The sequence below is a fragment of the Myodes glareolus genome, chromosome 27, assembly GCF_982192425.1.
Source record: "Myodes glareolus chromosome 27, mMyoGla1.1, whole genome shotgun sequence".
Classification (NCBI taxonomy): Eukaryota; Metazoa; Chordata; class Mammalia; order Rodentia; family Cricetidae; genus Myodes; species Myodes glareolus.
The window spans coordinates 39,301,894-39,320,180 of record NC_142052.1 but is presented as its reverse complement, the minus strand read 5'-3'; the positions used below and the strand labels follow the sequence as shown (position 1 = coordinate 39,320,180).

The following is an 18,287-nucleotide window of genomic DNA, read 5'->3' as shown; positions in this document are numbered from 1 at the left end:
GTTACTTCATAGTGCGTTCTTTTGCGAGTCGAGTTTGGTGTCTTAAGGGTTGAGGTGGCTCAGCGCTTAAGAGCTTGATGCACAGGCCAGGAAAACATAAACCCGACTCCCCAGCACCCACTTGAAGGCCCAGAGTGACTGCACTTGCCTGTGACCCCAGCACTGTGAGGGACAGAGGCAGGAGGATTGCTGGGACTTCCCATTCATCAGCTTAGTTTCTGGCTCAGGAAGAGACCTGTCTCAAAGTAGTAAGTCAGCGAGCAATTGGTTGGTTTCTATGTGTAGGCATGGACCACCCCCATACATACATGAACATACCAAGCACACACATTCACACACACACATGGGTATGCCGCACACACTCACAATAGGCCAATACTCATATGCACACTCACACACTCACACACACACACACTCACAAGACATGCTCATATTCACAGACACGTATACACACACACACACTCACAAGACATGCTCATATTCACAGATATGGCCACACAGACATACACACACTCACTCACATACACCATCACACAACACATGCACTAACAAATATATACACACACACAGAGACACACACTCAAACGCATACACACACTCACAATACACATAGAGACACACACTCACGCACGTGCTCACGCACACTCATATACACCATCCCACAGACACCAACAAATACAGACACACACACACAGAAAGAGTTTTTTAAAGCCTTGTGCCAGTCAGGTTTTGTGTGTGTGTGTGTGTGTGTGTGTGTGTGAGAGAGAGAGATAAAACAGAGCAAGGCAACTCAAGGGAAGAGGATATTTACTGTGCCTCATGGTTTTAAAGGTCACCTGGCTCTGGGCATTTCTGAGCGCTATACCAAAGTACTACATCAAGTCAGGGAGGGCACGGGAGAATAAAGCTGCTCACCTCAGGGCAGCCAGAAGGCAGAGAGCATGGAGCAAGAGACGAGAGACACATCAGTGTGTCGTAGGCATACTCCAACAGCCCACGTCCTTCAACCCGGCCCTACCTCTCAACAGCCCGTTCTGCCAAAAGCTTACATTATTTTTTAGATAAAAATAGCATCCCCGTGGCGGCGTTACAGCTTCCCAAGAGCATCACAAACTGGTGCTGCCCCTCAACGCGGTGAGCCTGTTGGAAAGACATGTCGTATCTGTATTTAAACATCTAGAGCTCTAGGTTATATCGGTCATAGATTAATAGCGGACAATGTCAAGTCGCTAACTTATTCACCAAATAAATAATAGCTATCTAAATGCTCAAGAAAAATTATTCCAGGGCTGGAGACATGGCTCAGAGGTTAAGAGCATTGCCTGCTCTTCCAAAGGTCCTGAGTTCAATTCCCAGCAACCACATGGTGGCTCACAACCATCTGTAATGAGATCTGGCGCCCTCTTCTGGCCTGCAGGCAGACATGCAGACAGACTATTGTGTACATAATAAATAAATAAATATTTTTTAAAAATTTAAAAAAGAAAAATTATTCCAGTAGTTTTGAAATTCATATTATAAATTCATATTCATTAATAATAAATTTATTATTATAAATTAATGAAATTCATATTATCATAAACTGGTGTTATGATCCATATATCAAAGAATAATTAGCCATGAGTAGTACAATAACAAACAAGCAAAAATCCCCCCCCAAATTTCAGATACATGTAACAAAAAGGGACACACCACAACACCCGAGCAATCACCAGACCTCACAGTGTTTTGGCATTGTGCTCAGACTTCTTAACAACAACAACAACAACAAATCACGCATGATCACCATCGATAACTGAGTAGCTCGTTTGCTTGACGTCCAAGTAAGTCTTTGGCCCAATCGCGGAACCATGGTCTATACTGTCAAATCTAAAATACTTCTTTTTATTGAATATACAGTGCTTTTTTTTCTGGAGCGCTAGTTTCCATGATTCCTTCCACATGTTCAGCTGGAGCTAACCAGCAGCCAAGTGATCACTGGAAGTTGTGTGCTTCCTCTTCCTAAAAGTGACACTGGACCCCAACTCCCTTGTCTCCCCACAGCCTCCAGAAGAGCCACATTCCATTGAAGAAGCCTTGGAATCACCCAGAACTGCATTATTAACCCATCCAGGATTTTTGCCTCTGTCTCAATCAGCAGAGGGCTCTCTCCTACCGTTTTGGTTGACTTTGGAATTTTAAAAGTCATTTTGACGCTTCCCTCTGTCTTAGCTTAGAGTACAGTTTTCCTTTCGAAAAGATGAAAGTTTTATACCTTAATCTAAAACAAATAGAATGGATTAAATTTTTGGCAATTCCATTTGAACGTGACATTTACTTATGAATTCATCCCACTTGAAGATGTGAGCGGGAGGCCGGGACATATTTACTGGGGAGGTTTTTAACATATCAGTCTCATTAAGAGGAAGGCTGAGAGGGACCTGGCATTTTCTTGTCAGAGACAGTTGTCCTTTTCCTCTTACGTTAGGTACTTAGAGAAATAGAAGTCTTTTGCAGTTGCTCATTTCATTTTAAAATCTAGTTAAAAACAAACAAACAAACAAACAAACAAGCCCTCCAGCCCCTTAGAGATCCTGCTGTAGGCGTTTCCAGAGTCTGAAAGTGTCCATACTCAAAGGATGGTCCTCACAAACTGTTGCTTGTTGGGAGAGGAGAGGAACCCGCTGTGCGGCACCTTTTAAAGTCACAGAATCAAGTGGTTCTCCTTTGGCTGTCATGGTCGTCCTGTTCGCCACCTTCTTTTAAAGAACTATTCTTAATTTTTTGTGTGTGTGTGTGTGAGAGAGAGTTTTGCCTTTGTGCGCACTGTGTTGTTGTGCCCTCAGAGGCTAGTCTAGGGCATTAGAACCCCTGGAATTAGAATTATTGGCAGCTGTGCACTGCCATGTGGGCGCTGGGAACCGAGCCCAGACCCTCTGCCAAAACAACAAGCTCTCTTAACCTCAAAGCCGTCCCTCCAACCCCTCGTCGTATCATCTTAATGTCATTAAAAAGAAGCCGTGAGAAAGTTTGCGGCAATTCCAATAGCTCCAACACGTGACGCTCATTTTTGAACTAGCCTGTTAAATTTTGTTCTTGAAACAAAGCCTTACTATCTGATCGAGATTGACTTTGAACTCAGACAATTCTCCTGTCTCAGCTTCCCAAGTACTGGGATGTTGCGCCCACCTCGCCAGCAAGGAAGAACGCAACACCGGACTCTTCTTAACTGCTGTTTATTCAGGCCCTTAAAATAATCTTCTCACCCTTTCGCTACCTCTTGCAACCTCTCACCCCAGGGAAAAGCCAGTCTACAGCTTAAATAGCCCCTGGGTAGCCAACCCCAGCAAGCCACGTGGCAGACGCAGATAGGTCCAGAAATGCTGAAGCAAACCAGATCTTTAACGTCAGCCATATGTGGAGTTGTTCACACCTGAGAGCATTCACCGTTGGAAAGGTGGAAGGTGGGAATCAGCCCCACCTGTAAGGCATGGCATCACGCGGCTCTCTACACTGGGATACAAGAACATGACATCATGTCCAACAAACCTATCAGATTTTGAGAAGTTTTTATCAACTTAGCAAAAAATAAATATTGTCAATTTTCCAGAAACCTTTGATCGCCATGGCTAATGCCTGGGTTTCATGACAGGTAAGTTTTACAGTTCTCTTCTAAGCGATGGGTAGATGGAAACAGACAACAAAAAATCTGTGCACAAAGCGAGACTTGGCTGCTCTAGGAAGAGCTAGACTCTTCGCAGTTTCCCTGTTCCGACAGGAAACACGTGGAATATTTAGAGAGACCTTTTGCAGAGGCATGGGCGGGGTTCAGGGAGCGTTGTTTACTTCTAGTGTGTGTTTGTACGAACTCTGTAGCACGAGGGGCCTTGCTTCGTGCAGATAATTCTCCCGCACCAGAACTCTGTATCCTACAACCTTCTAAACGAACTAACTAGTTCTAATAGTTCCTTGGTGTGTTATAAGATTTCTATGTGTAAGATCAGAGTCAGTAAAATCGTATTTTAGGATATTTCGGATGGTATGTGCTTGACTTTATAGAAAATGTAAAACTTGGCTGAGTGAATTAAATTTGGCAATAATGAGTAAACAATCCCTCCCCGCCCCCATACAGGATAAACTACCCAGCAAGGAGAAGTCCAAGGCACCGGTGAGGTTCCTGCCACAGCTGTCTTCGGCAAGTTCTTAACGTACCTTGATGCTTTGCTCGGTTACGATAATCTTGCTTACTATTGTCTGGTTTCACATCCTGTGTCCAGTCTAATTCGATCCTGATGGGAAAGTGCTGTGTGGTACATTTCCTAGGATAACCAGTTTATTAGTACAGTCACCACGTTTGGGATCTCTAGCATGGATGGATTATTTCAGCAAGCTGAGCTAAGATTCCCAAATGACCTCAAGGGGAGCAGGTGTGTGTGTGTCAGGTCACAGCTTTGTGTCTGGCTCTGTGGTCTTTGGGGTGTCATTCACTTCTTTGAACCTCCTTTGAAAGCTTCAAACTGAGCCGGGCGGTGGTGGCGCCTGCCTTTAATCCCAGCACTTGGGAAGTAGAGGCAGGCGGATCTCTGTGAGTTCGAGGCCAACCTGGTCTTCTACAAGAGCAAGTTCCAGGGGCTAGAGAGATAGCTCAGCGGATAAGCGCACTGGCTGTTCTTCCAGACGACCCAAGTTCAATTCCCAGCACCCACATGGCAGCTCACAACTGTCTGTAACTTCAGTTCCAGGGGCTATGACACCATCTCACTGACATATGTGCAGGCAAAACACCAAAGCACATAAACATAAATATGTCTTAAAAAAAAATCTAGTTCCAGGGTAAACACCAAAGCCACATAGAGAAATCCTGTCTCAAAAAACCAAAACAAAAAAAGAAAGTTTAAAACTGAGAGAAGTTTCCATATAAATTATCACTGTCCACATGATGTGGGATTTCCCTCTTTATGCTATGATTACCATTAATGAATAAAGAAACTGCTTTGGACCTATAACAGGGCAGAACTTAGGTAGGCAGGGAAAAGCTAAGCTGTATGCTGGGAGAAAAGAAGACCAGAGTCAGAGAGAAGTCATGGAACCGCCGCTGGAGATAGATGTGCTGAAACTTTGCTGATAGGCCACGACCTCGTGGTGATGCACACATTAATGGAGATGGGTTAAATTAAGATGCAAGAGTTAGCCAATAAGAAGCTAGGGCTAATGGGCCAATCAGTCATTTAAAAATTACAGTTTCTGTGTGATTATTTCAGGTCTAAGCTAGCCGGGCAGCCAGGATGAACAAGCAGGCCCTCCTACAGTCTATGGAAAAGGCAGATAACAGGCATTGTTAGTTGGTAAAGCATTGGGCAAGTTAGATTCCACTGCAGTAAAACTTACCATGTGTTAATTACTTTGGACTTAAATGACATTGAGTAACATTCTTATGACTCCTAGGAGTTGGGTTTAAGTAGGATTTCTGAGCAGATATTGTTTTGAAACCCATTTTAAAGGCCTGGGATGAAACATACGAAGGGGTGCTTGCATTGCTTCATACAGGGAAGATTTCTAACACTTTGGAACAAAAGTTTCTTCAGTTAAAACAAGCAAAATTAAATGAAACAGAACAAAAATGAAACATTGAGGGAATGACCTCAAATATCTCAAAGCGCCCGTGTTTTAATCTTTGGTCTATTTGCATTGTTAACAGCTAGATTATCAGACGCTTTATTAGGTAAAATCATAGCTTTCTTACTCCTATGAATGCCTACTTTATGTTCCTCGTTCACAAATCAAAGAACTGAAGAGAAATCGACAGTTTCTCTTTACAGTTTAACAAACTAGAAAATCGAAAGTGTTGCTGTTGGGGTGCCTGAGTCTGTTAGACTCACGTTTACTGGCAGAACAAATATTTGGGGCTAAGATGATAATTCGTTTAAGTCAACAAACCATAGAGTTATTCCAAATGTTTTTTTTTTCCTGGCTGATTTAAAAGTTTCTGATGTGATCATAGTTGAGCCTACCCTAGAGTTTTTCTTTTGTATTCTCGAGGCATTTCTTCTTTATAGGAAACCATACTTTTGAGTATGAGATGTTTGAGATGCTGGAAACAATCCATCGCCTTGTCCCTACTTAAACATCAAGTTCATCCATGGGTGAAAGCGCTCCAGCAGCCTTAAGAGGAAGAGCGCTTCCCTTCACAGACGTTCAGGGCTTTAATCGCTGCAATTGAAATCAGGGTTGACCCAGTGTTGGTGGATCCAGCCTCTGAGCTGGTGACCTGTTTCTCACCTGAGAGTGGAGAACAGAAGGTCAGAGGAAGGGTAGGAGGGTACGTATTCTGTCAACTTGATGTCTCCTGAAAGGAGTATCCGACAGAAAGGACTTGTGTACAGCTCATTTATTTGGGGCATGATCCCAAGACTTGGCAAGAGAATGAAGCGACTCCAACTACAAAGAAGTTAGTGATTTGAGCCTCTAGTCTGTTGTACCAGTAGGAAGCTGAAGCAGTCTTGTCATGATCTGAGATGGCGGAGTATGTCCTGGAATTGTGCATCTTTAATCCCAGCACTCAGGAGGCAGAGGCCGGCAGATCTCTCTGAGTTCGAGACCAGCCTGGTCTACAGAACAAGTTCTGGGACAGCCAGGGCTACACAGAAAAACACAGAGATGGAGGGCAGGGATGGAGGAATAAAAGGGAGGAAGGAAGGAAAGAAGGAAGGAAGGAAGAAAGGAAGGAAGGAAAGAAGGAAGGAAGGAAGGAAAGAAAGAAGGAAGAAAGGGAAGAAGGAAGGAAGAAAGGGCATTTATCCAGTTCCCTTCATCTTGCATTAATATGCAATTGCTCCTGGGGATACCAGTTCTTACACTTTCGTGACTGCTTGTGTGTGGGGACAGAGTGGACTGTCCCTAGAGCCCCATGCTGTGGCTCTGGAATGGCACTGCCTTACCCTCTGCCTACAGAAAGACAAACATTTTCTTGGAAGAAACCAGTGCCATGAATCGAAAGCAGGACAGAACTGTTTACTACAGCCTTGCTCGTAGTCTCTGGTGAGACCATGAAGACAGAAAGGGCTCAAGGCACCAGAGCTACGTGATGCTCTGGCTTGGGTGTGGCTGCTCTTTTTGGTTAGCCAGAGAACCATTATGAATAAACATTCTACAAGAGACATATTCTACACTGAAGTTTAATAAAGAACTATTAAAGACCCGGCGAACTTTTTCCACCCAGAAGGTGATGAAATTGGGGAGAACAGCCTGGTGGTACACAGAGTTTAGAAGTCAGTCTGCGAGGACGTTTGTGCAGTAAACGGATCTTGGTAGGCATGTTCTGGATATTTGCAGTCAAGTTCAGACATTACAGTAGACTTCAATGACTTGCCTGTGCTCCCTGACATGAAAGTTCCAGAGCTGGTAAACCACGACATCTCATAGCTTTTTACTCGGTTTCCCCAAAGAGGAGCCTTCCTCTCTTAGATTATCTCTCATTTGGCATGGAAATATGCTCATTGTCCCTCTGAAACCATGTGGTCTGTGAGGAATTGTAGTAGCGGCATCCAGGATACGGCTCTGGGAACACAATCACTCGCTTGATCTGGTGTGGGCATCGTGTGGAGCTCATTACCATTTTTTAATCCTCTACACCCCGTTTCCTATGTTTAAAAATGGCTGGTTAACCACTTTTGTAATTTTCTAAAGCGAAGTTGACATGATGTGAACCACAGTTTCTCTAGTTAACCTAGGTAGATTGAGTGTATGAGCCAGCAGGACAAGGAAGGCACACACGCATGCTTCCGAAACACTTAAATAGTGAAGGATGGGGTGCACATTCAGAGGCCATCACCTGCAGTTGGAATTAAGAAGAAACATCAAACTTCTAAAATCCCCATCTTGAACTAAGATTCAGATTTTTAACGTGGTGATACAGTTAGGGGAATCAACGCCAGCTGATATAACACACTTTCAAAGCATGGAGGTTAGACTAAATACAATGATTCCTTGCCTTTAAGACAGTCATGAGGAAGTCCTCCTCCATCGTAGAGCTATGTTTCCGGGAGCACATGGACTTCGTGCTTGTGGGTGCAAAGGTGACTGATGGACACATTCCCAACTCTGCTATGTCTACGTAGTACAGGTCATATTGACCGTCTCTGTGTCTACGCAGTACAGGTCATATGGACCATCTCTCTCTGTGTCTATGCAGTACAGGTCACATGGACCATCTCTCTCTGTGTCTACGCAGCACAGGTCACATGGACCATCTCTGTGTCTACGCAGTACAGGTCACATGGACCATCTCTGTGTCTACGCAGTACAGGTCACATGGACCATCTCTCTCTGTGTCTACGCAGCACAGGTCACATGGACCATCTCTGTGTCTACGCAGTACAGGTCATATGGACCATCTCTCTCTGTGTCTACGCAGCACAGGTCACATGGACCATCTCTCTCTGTGTCTACGCAGTACAGGTCACATGGACCATCTCTGTGTCTACGCAGTACAGGTCACATGGACCATCTCTCTCTGTGTCTACGCAGCACAGGTCACATGGACCATCTCTGTGTCTACGCAGTACAGGTCATATGGACCATCTCTCTCTGTGTCTACGCAGCACAGGTCACATGGACCATCTCTCTCTGTGTCTACGCAGTACAGGTCACATGGACCATCTCTGTGTCTACACAGCACAGGTCACATGGACCGTCTCTGTGTCTACGCAGCACAGGTCACATGGACCGTCTCTGTGTCTATGCAGCAAGGGTCATATGGCAACGTAAAGGAAGCTCGGAAGTGAGGTAGTTTGGAGAATGCGGTGAGAACTTTGAAAAGCAAGCCGAAGTTTTGTTTCCGCTCCACTGAGCGTGCGTGTGTTGATGCTTGTGAACCGAGCAGTAGCGGGCTGTCAGGAAGGCCGGGGAGCTTCTGGTACAGCGCCGCCTGTCAATCAAGCCCCGGAATCTTCCGCTGCCCGCCTTATTCAAAAATGCTGTCATTGCTGCAGGACCTTCCTCCTAAGGAAATTGTGGAAAAGGAACAACCGTTATTCACGGCCATTGAACACATTAACCCAGACATGCCGTAGCTTCAGGAAGGGCTGATTCTGGTATACCGGCGAGGAAAAGTGGTATTTTAGCGATAGAGGAGAGAAGTAAGGCTAAGTAAGCGCCACCCTGAGGCTAAATTCTCAGAAGTTGTGGTGTAAGAAAGAGCTGACCCGAGTTTGAAGGCCTGATTAAGTCTTGCCGCTACAACATCATTTCTGTTTCTCTGCGCTACAGAAAACAGTGTTAAGACAAACAGGTTCTCCCTGTAGAGCAGTGGCTGGTCTGGTCTGAACTTGCGCAGGCCAGGCTGGCCTTGAATTCACAGAGGTCTGCCTGCCACACGCCTCCGGAGTGCTGAAATTGTAAGTACCGCCATGCCCGGCGCCGACAGTGAGGCTTCTGAGTTGACCTTTGAACATTTTGGCTAAAATGTACTTTGCTTTTTATTGGACAATATAAACTTTGTGTCAATGCTTTTTCTCTTTTCTCTCCTGTGTTTTCTGCAGGATAAACCACCCAGCAAAGAAAAGACCAAACTGCCAGCGAGAGTGCTACCCCAGTTAGCTCTGGTAATTGTATAATTTATCTAACTAATTTATCTGCATCAACAGCACTGCCGTTTTCAAAGGTTTATTAGGATCCACACTTAAAGTGAAATATCAAATTCCTGATTTTGTGCCCTGATTTGATTATTTTTTGATGGAGACATTCTCTCACTAATATCTATCTATCTATCTATCTATCTATCTATCTATCTATCTATCTATCTATCTATCTATGTACTATCTATCTATATACATATATGCATATAGATATAAATATATTAGTAAATAAAAATATCTAGTAATATCATTGTGCCCATAATTTCTTAGTTTGTATAGAATATTTAAGGTAAATAAAAGCAGTTCCAAGATGGATTAGCAGAGAAATGTCACTGTCAGAAAATAAGGGCTCAGAGTGAAACTCCGTGACTTCTGGGAGTCATTTTCTGGACTGAAATGGGAGGATTTGGTCAGTGGTAAAAGTCATTCTACCAATGACCCCATCGATCCTGGCTTCCTTTCTCATCGTTGCGATTGTGAGTGCTCATTTCAAACAGTGGGCATTTTAGTTAGCAAATCACCAAACTACTTAATGCGTATTCTCTTTCATAGTCAATGCCATTGAGTTACCCTCCTGTAGCTCCTGGGATCGAAATTTAGATAGTCTCAGGAAAAATCAGTTTTCTGTTCTAAACAAAATCATATGGCATATTTTCCAGCCATGGTGTAATAAAACTGAAAGAATCATAAGAAAATCTCAACAAATTATACAAATTACGAGAATTAAACAAACTGCTTTTGAGCAACAAATGAGTGAAGGGAAAAATCAAGACGGAAATTTAAAAATTAAATGAAATCGGGAAGATAATCTTCCAATAATGTGTGGAAGGCAGCACTAAGAAAGGTTACGCAGCAGCCAACGAGTGCACACTCGGCAGCTGTTAAGCACATCACTGTGTCTTCACAAGGACCCCGAGAACAAGCCGAACCCCAAGGAGGTTAAGAGAGAGCAGAGCACAGCTAAATGGGACGGATGCCGCAAAATCAACCCCCAGAGACCGGGGAAGTCAACATGTGGTCCTTTGAACAGATAATAAAAGTTTTAAAAAGTCTTAGCAAAGCTAGGAAAAGCAAAGACTCAACATGAAAAGGAGAGACCACAACTTAGCCTCACAGAAATGCGGAAGATGAAAATATCCATTCCACTAACAGGAGTCATTATGAATAACTGTGTGATGGGGGCTTGACAGCTTAGACGACATGAATTCCGCTGGGCAGTGGTGGCGCACGCCTTTAATCCCAGCACTCGGGAGGCAGAGGCAGGCAGATCTCTGTGAGTTCAAGGCCAGCCTGGTCTGCAAGAGCTATTCCAGGACAGGCTCCAAAGCTACAGAGAAAGCTACAGCTAGGCGGATTGAGGCAGCCAGGCCTGCTAGTGTACAGTAGGGCGACTGTAAATAACTAGAACACAGTGTGCCTTTCAGGAAGCTAACAGACAGAACGTGGAAATTTTCACGGTGATAATTGTTCACATCGCTTTGCTGACACTCGCTTAGATACGCCACGATGTATACGACACCAAACACTGCGTGGCGTTTTGATAGGAAGAATTTCATGCTGTTATTCAGCCAGAATTTCATGCTGTATTCAGCCAGAAACACGTTGAGAGGAATTTTATAGACAGTGGCCGGTATGGGCAACGAACAGGCTGTGTGGAGCAGGCACTCCAGGTTTGGGTAACGGGCGCTCATAACCACGAAGCAGCAGGGTTTTTCTTAAGGATTCCTGGTCACGCCCAGGCAAAGGAAGACCGGCTGCTGCTGGCTATGCCTCTCCCCAGCGGTCCTGATGCGCTCGGGACAGTGCTAGAGCAGCTCCCAGAAACACTCACGGGTTAAGTGAAGCAGCTTCCACATTACTTACTGATACTATTTAAATGCTCTATTGTAGACCGGAGTTAAACCCCAGTGGCAGCAGACTGCTCCGTCATTCCACTTAAATATCAAACAGGAAAACCAGTTTCCAGAACCCTATACTGTTAAAAATGAACAGTCCTACGGTAAGAACTTTAATCTTTGATTCAAAGTATGTATAGTTAACAAAGCCATAGAATTATAAAGTCTAAGGGGCACACGCCATATAGACAACTTCCTTCTAGACATTTTCCATCGGAAAACAATTGTTTCCAGCTTCTAGTTATTTAATGCCATTGTAAATGCTTTTTACAAAACATTTGTATTCATTGTAATTTATTCTCTCACCATTTCATTATAAATTTCATTACAATTTCATTATAAATATTATGTATATACATATATATGTGTGTATGTATACACACACACACACACACACACACACACACATATATATAAAATCTTACTTCCATCATGTTCTCTTCCGTTATCTTTTTGTATCTCCCCCTACAGGATCCGAGCCTCTTCCCCCCAGCAAGTCCCTCCCACATTCCTTTAGGATTGTCCGTACAAACATGGGAAAGCCCTGTAACTAGCACCAAGACACATGGCCCTTCCCCTGCCGGAGCATCCCTTGACCGCTGAAGGCTTCCCAGTGAGGCCTTGTGAGCCTTCCCTATTCCACAATATTGACAGGCCCTCAGCGTCAAAGGCTGAGAACTTTTTTCTAAGAACATCCTAAGTTGTAAATACCGTTTCCAAATTAGTCATTCAAAAGTAGCTCTAGGGTCTGAAGAGATAGCCCAGCCCGTTAAACACGAGGACCTGGGGGCCCCAGTTTACCCCCCAGATTCACATAGGAAGCCGCGGGGGGGGGGGTAGGTTTGCCCTTCTAATCCCAGGGTTGGGATGAGAAGGGAGGACCCCTGAGGTTGACTGGCTAGTCATCTGAGCCCAACCCATGCACTACAGGCCACAAAGATCCGGCCCTTGCACACACGTGCACACACGGCTGCACACACACATTGTTTTTCGCACTAGTGCATAGCACTATCGGACTGTTTACATTTTACATTGGGATATTTTTGAAGTTGCAGTTCTTTTAAACTTTTCTTGAACAGTGTGACTTCTTTTTTTAAATCATGGTTTAAATCTTTTTTTAAAAAAGACTTATTTATTAATTATGTATACAGGGTTCTTCCGGCATGTATGCCTTCAGGCCAAAAGAGGGCACCAGATCTCATTACTGATGGTTGTGAGCCATCATGTGGTTGCTGGGAATTGAACTCAGGACCTCTGGAAGAGCAGTCTGTGCTCTTAACCTCTGAGCCATCTCTCCAGTCCCATGGTTTAAATCTTAATCCTTTTAAGAGATGCCTACAAATGCAACTGAAAATATTTATCACATCAGTCAAAGCAGCACAGAAGTCAACAATATTCTTATGATAAAGAGAGCCTCCTGTTATGATGATTAAAGTTGGTTAGGGTTAGGAGGTGTCCGATAAACTTTTGATAGTAAGACAATATGCATTAGGATTCTTTGAGATGAGAACACAAGGAACGTAATATTTTTCTTGCTGCTGCTGCAGCGCCTCACTCTAAGGACTGACTGGCTTTGGCTAACCTTTCTCACGGGCAACTTGTTTTTTTTAAAATTTAAGCTGAATACATGGAGCGATACGGAAAAAAAGGCAAATTGCTGGACCAGGTTGATGACAGCCGACCTGGACCATCGACTTCCAGATCGAAGGCCAAATCTCCACACAAGGAGCGAGAGAACTTCAGAAGCACGCTCGTCAACGTCATTATGTGAGTTCCACGAGCCGGCCAGCATGCTACCCTAGCAAAGGCCTCGGAAAGAGGGGCACTCTGTGCTTCTCTAGTGAGTGTCCCAAAACCTTGTTATACAGTGAGGCTAGTGTAAAAGTAAAGGCCGGAAGAGTCAGAGGTCACCCTGTTCAGCACGCCCCACTTTTAAATGCCATCTCTTGTCAAGGGGCCCGTGCTAATATTCGATGCCAGCGGAGTGAGCAGAGACTCTGCCTGTCATCATGGTGGCCAGTAGAGGATGTGGATGTGGCTCCCCGTCCCCACCCCCACCCCATGTTGTCTGTTCAGGTGATATGCTGACTTCCGTGGCGTTGAGGGTCTCCTCGTGTGGGGCAGGAATTAGGGGAGCTTTCCGTGGAGAGTCGCGTTGGTTCAGGTGAGACTTTGCGGTTTTCACACACCTTGTGCAAGTTGTTTAGTGTGCTCTCTTGCTCCATCCCGACCCCCAGGGTGCAAATGACCCCTTGCCGTAAGCGACTCACCCATAGAAGGCTGCTCGCTGCCTCCACGGCCGCTTCACTACCTTCTGCAGGGCAACAATGGCCGCCGAGTGCTTCCTTCCACAGAGAAAGTGGGACGTGTATGTTCTCACGGGCGCTCTAAGAACGTGACTTCAACATACACGTGTATTTTTTCACATTCAGCCAGGATCTTACTTTATAGCCCAGGATGGAGACAAATTCACAATCCTTCCTCTGTCCGACAAGAGCTGGGGGAGACGCAGGCATTTGCCTTTGCATCCTGCTGCAGAGCGGCTTTGGGTTTGCTTTCGACAGACGCCAGGAGAATATTACCAGTTTCTCCCACGCAGGTTGCTTTTGTTTTCTTTGCACACGCACACCCAGACGAGCACACGGTGCAAGATCAGCACCAGATTGATGGGAGAGAGAGCCTGCACTTAGAAATTCTTGAAGGAGATGCCTCTCTCCTTCTACTTCTAGTATTGGGCTTGAACCCAAGCCGTCATGTTCGCTTAAACAAGTACTGAATTACTAAACTATAAACCCAGACCTCTTTACAATTTTATTTTGAAAGAGTGTCTCACATTATAGGCTGGAGCTTGGGATCAGTTTCTCCTCACCTCAGTAACAGCTGAGGCTGTGGCTCCGCGCCATCACACTCGGCAAGCAGTGTGTGCCATCTTGCGTTTCTGCTTCCCGTCCTTCATGCTTTTCTCCTTCCTTCCTCATTCTTCTCTTACCATCTAAGAGATGCGGATCCCATGTCAGTCACCAGGACCCACGTCAAACCCCACAGGTACCAGCGCACGGAACAGCGAAGATGAGCTTGCTTAATGGAGCTTCTTGGAGCTGCCCCATTTCATTGGAGGAAGAATGCCTGTTGGGTTTCCGTTTGGTGCAGGGTCTCAGGCTGAGTCTCCATTTCACTCAGCTTTATAGTATAGCTTGAGTGTGAAGATCCGAGACCCCAGACACACGGGCACAGCTACAAACAACCTTAGTGTTTTTGCTAGCTCTGCCTTGACATTTCCTTTTTTATTAAAAAAAAAACAACAACTACCCTTTGTATCCTTTTCCACTTCCCCTTTCCTCCCTCCACCCTCTCCCAAGTCAGTTCACTTTAACCCCTTTCCTGCTTCCCTGATTCCTTTCAAATTCATGGCCTTTTTTCTTGATTATTATTTTTTATGGTTTTATTTTTTTATTGATTTTTATTGAGCTCTACATTTTTCTCTGCTCCCCTCCCTACCTCTCCCCTCCCCTCTTCAATCCTCCCCCAAGGTCCCCATACTGCCAATTCACTCAGGAGATCTTGTCTTTTTCTACTTTCCATGTAGATTATATCTATGTAAGTCTCTCTTAGTGTCCGCATCGATGTCTAAGTTCTCTGGGATTGTGGTTTGTAGACTGGCTTTCTTTGCTTTATGTTTAAAAACCACCTATACGTGAGTACATGTGATAATTGTCTTTCTGTGTCTGGGTTACCTCACTCAAAATAATGTTTTCTAGCTCCATCCATTTTCCTGCAAAATTCAAGATATCGTTATTTTTTTCTGCTGTGTAGTACTCCATTGTTTAAATGTACACATTTTCCACACGCACGCATGCTCACACACACACACACGTGTGTGTGTGATCAGCACATAGATAGGTAAATACAATCTTTTGAGTCCATTTAGTGTTGCGCGTGTGTATGTAATTTCAGGGCTGACTCGCTGGTATCGGATGCCAACTCGGGGCTCAGCCATAGAAAAGGCGAATTCTCCCGTCTCAGCAGTTGTCGAATGCCTATATTTTTCTGGCTAAGGGTGGGGCCTGACGAGAGTTTCTGTTTCCATGTTAGCATATCTGCTGATGTTGTCACTGTTCAAGTCCAGTTTACGCAGCCATATTATTGAGCTATCATGGGTACAGCGTCCTGTCGTTTCTAGGAGACGCAATCTCATAGCGGACTTCCTGGTCCTTTTGGCTCTTAGAATCTTTCCGCTTTCATCTGAATGGTCCCTGAGTCCTGGGTGCAGGAGCTGTCTTACAGACATATTTATCAGGGCTGTGCACCCCATAATAAGCTGTTCTCTTCCTTTGGTCCAGCTGTGGTTTTCTCTGATGGTTTCTGTCTGCTGCCGAGAGAAGCTGTAGCAGACTTTCTTTTGGGCCACCAACCAGCTCCTAAATAAAGACATGGAAACTTACTATTAGTTATAAATGCTCAACCTTAACTTATGTTTGCCCCACTAACCCTTTTTTGGTTTGTTTGTTTGTTTGTTTGTTTGGTTGGTTGGTTTTTCGAGACAGGATTTCTCTGTAGCTTTGGAGCCTGTCCTGGAACTAGCTCTTGTAGACCAAGCTGTCCTCAAACTCACAGGGATCCGCCTGCCTCTGCCTCCCGAGTGCTGGGATTAAAGGCATGATCCACCACGGCTAAGTCAGCCCCACTAACTCTTATAACTTCATCTAACCTGTCTCTCTTCTTGTAAATTTTGCCTCGGTGCCTTTTGCTTTTCTTTCATTCTGTATGCCCTCTCTGTGTCTGTCTGTCTGGCCCTCGTTGTCCCCCTCTCTTTCTCCCTCATTCTCTCTCCTCTTGAGCCTGAATTCCTCCTCTGCTTATTCTCTCTGCCTGCGAGCCCCACCCATCCCTCTACTGCCTGGCTACGGACTATTCAGCTTTGTATTAGACCAATTTGCCTTAGGTCGGCAAAGCAACACATCGTTACATCATTAAACAAACGTAGCATAAACAAATGTAAGACACCTCTGAGTAGTTACAGTAATAACTCCACAAGCAGCTACTTTGATGGGGGGTGAGAACTACCCTTGCCAGTGGGCATAAGGCTGGGTATTTAGAATGTAGTTAGGAATTGTTCTGTTCTAGTATAGCGGAATAGCAGTATCGCCTCTGGGATCCCAGACCTCTCTAGCGCGGGGCAGCAGAATAGGTTTCCAGTGCCAGACACGGCGTCCCTATTGTTGAGACATCTTTGAGTCCGCTTGGCATCTCTTGGTTACCACCAACATGTGAGTGCCGCTCTGTCACCTTCAAGACCATGGTGACCAGTTGGTTATTGCTGTGGTTCACAGGCATCACAGGTAGGCGGGACCACAGGCTGCCTTCCTCCCTCGGCAGCTTCCGAGACTGTGGAAGCTGGTCCCCAGGGCGGAGGCTTTCAGGGCAGATCCAGCTTGAATCTTCGAGTCCCGGGTCTGAAGTATGTGAGGTATTAATCAACAGGGGCACAGGTTTGCTCTCTGCGAGGCATTTGAGGACTGCAGCAATAGTCTACATTGCTTGAGGAGCCAAGGGACTCCCAGGACCAACAGCTTAGAAGAAGGCTCCCCATGCCTGGTTTAGGGTTTTTGTTAGCTACTCTATGGCTCTTGAGAGGGGCATGCCAAAGTGGCATGACTTCATTTAAGACATATATGCAATTTTAGGTAAATAAAAAACAATATGACTCCTTAAGGCTTTTCCCAAATATCCTTACTGTTATTTGTCCTCTCCATGCCCCCCACCCCTGCTGTACTTTTGTATTGACCCCTTTTTTCTCCTTCCCAATCAGCGGCCCCTCCCCATTTCCCCATTTCCGGGTTTATGACCCTTGTCTTCTGCTGATGCCATCTAGGGCGGGCGCTCCCTCTTCCTGGGGTTCTCTTTTGCTTCCCTGGTTTCCACAGTTACTCCAGGTGACACTCTCGGAGCTGAAGACAAGAGAGGAAGGTGGCATCTGTCGTTCTGGGTCTGGGTTACCTCACTCAGTGTAGTGGAGGTTACGAGTTCAGGTTGGGGTGAGATCAGGAAGGCACAGTGCGCCAATCACACAGGAGAAACAGGAAAGGTTTTACTCAGAGAACAAGGGAATATAGGGCAAACAACAAACATATAGCTAAAGATTATATAAACATATAGCTACTGAGGCAAGTAGATTTTTAAAAGTTTTATTCTGAAAAAATAATGAGTATTTACTAGATTTAAATATACATTATGTTAATAAACCATAGTATCACCTTTTGATTAATAAATATAGCATTATAATTTTCCCGCTTACAATGGTAAAACTTATAGCTAAATTAAAAATGAAGACATAAGGTTGTAATTTCTGAACTGAATTGTAAATGAAAATGAAAGCTGACCTTTATGGCTTGAAGCAGTTTCCTTTCTTGCCTAGTCTGTGAGAGGCTTTATCATGAATACGTGTTACATTTTTGCTAAATGCTTTTTCTGGTCTGCCGAAATGACCTTGCAGCCTTCCTCCTTTGTTCTATCAATATATGATATATTTTGCTAAGGGATTTCCTAGACTCCACTCAGTAACTGAATACCATCTCTATAATATTACTGGCTTTTATTTGCTAAAACTTTTGAAGGACAATTTCAAGGCCATATTTATGTTTAGAAAACTCAGAAGCATGCCTCTGACCTAGTTTGGTGCTAAGCCCCTTGCTCTCTCCAGCTCGACGGCGAAGCCGCACATTTTGGTCCTTGCCGCCCACCATCTCCATTGTAATTGCTTCCGGTGGCTTCCAGAGTT

General features: G+C 44.7%; 1 protein-coding gene across 2 annotated transcripts in view; it reads left to right on the top strand.

Moving 5' to 3' along the window:
• Positions 1-18,287, top strand: part of Dnah7 (dynein axonemal heavy chain 7) — a 209,756-nt gene that overhangs the window by 919 nt on the left and 190,550 nt on the right. For both annotated transcript variants that reach the window (XM_087902284.1, XM_087902283.1), the window contains exons 2-5: positions 4,112-4,174; positions 9,519-9,581; positions 11,505-11,613; positions 13,129-13,276. In XM_087902284.1, the coding sequence (XP_087758410.1) occupies positions 4,112-4,174; positions 9,519-9,581; positions 11,505-11,613; positions 13,129-13,276 (383 nt within the window). The remainder of the gene's footprint in view (positions 1-4,111; positions 4,175-9,518; positions 9,582-11,504; positions 11,614-13,128; positions 13,277-18,287) is intronic.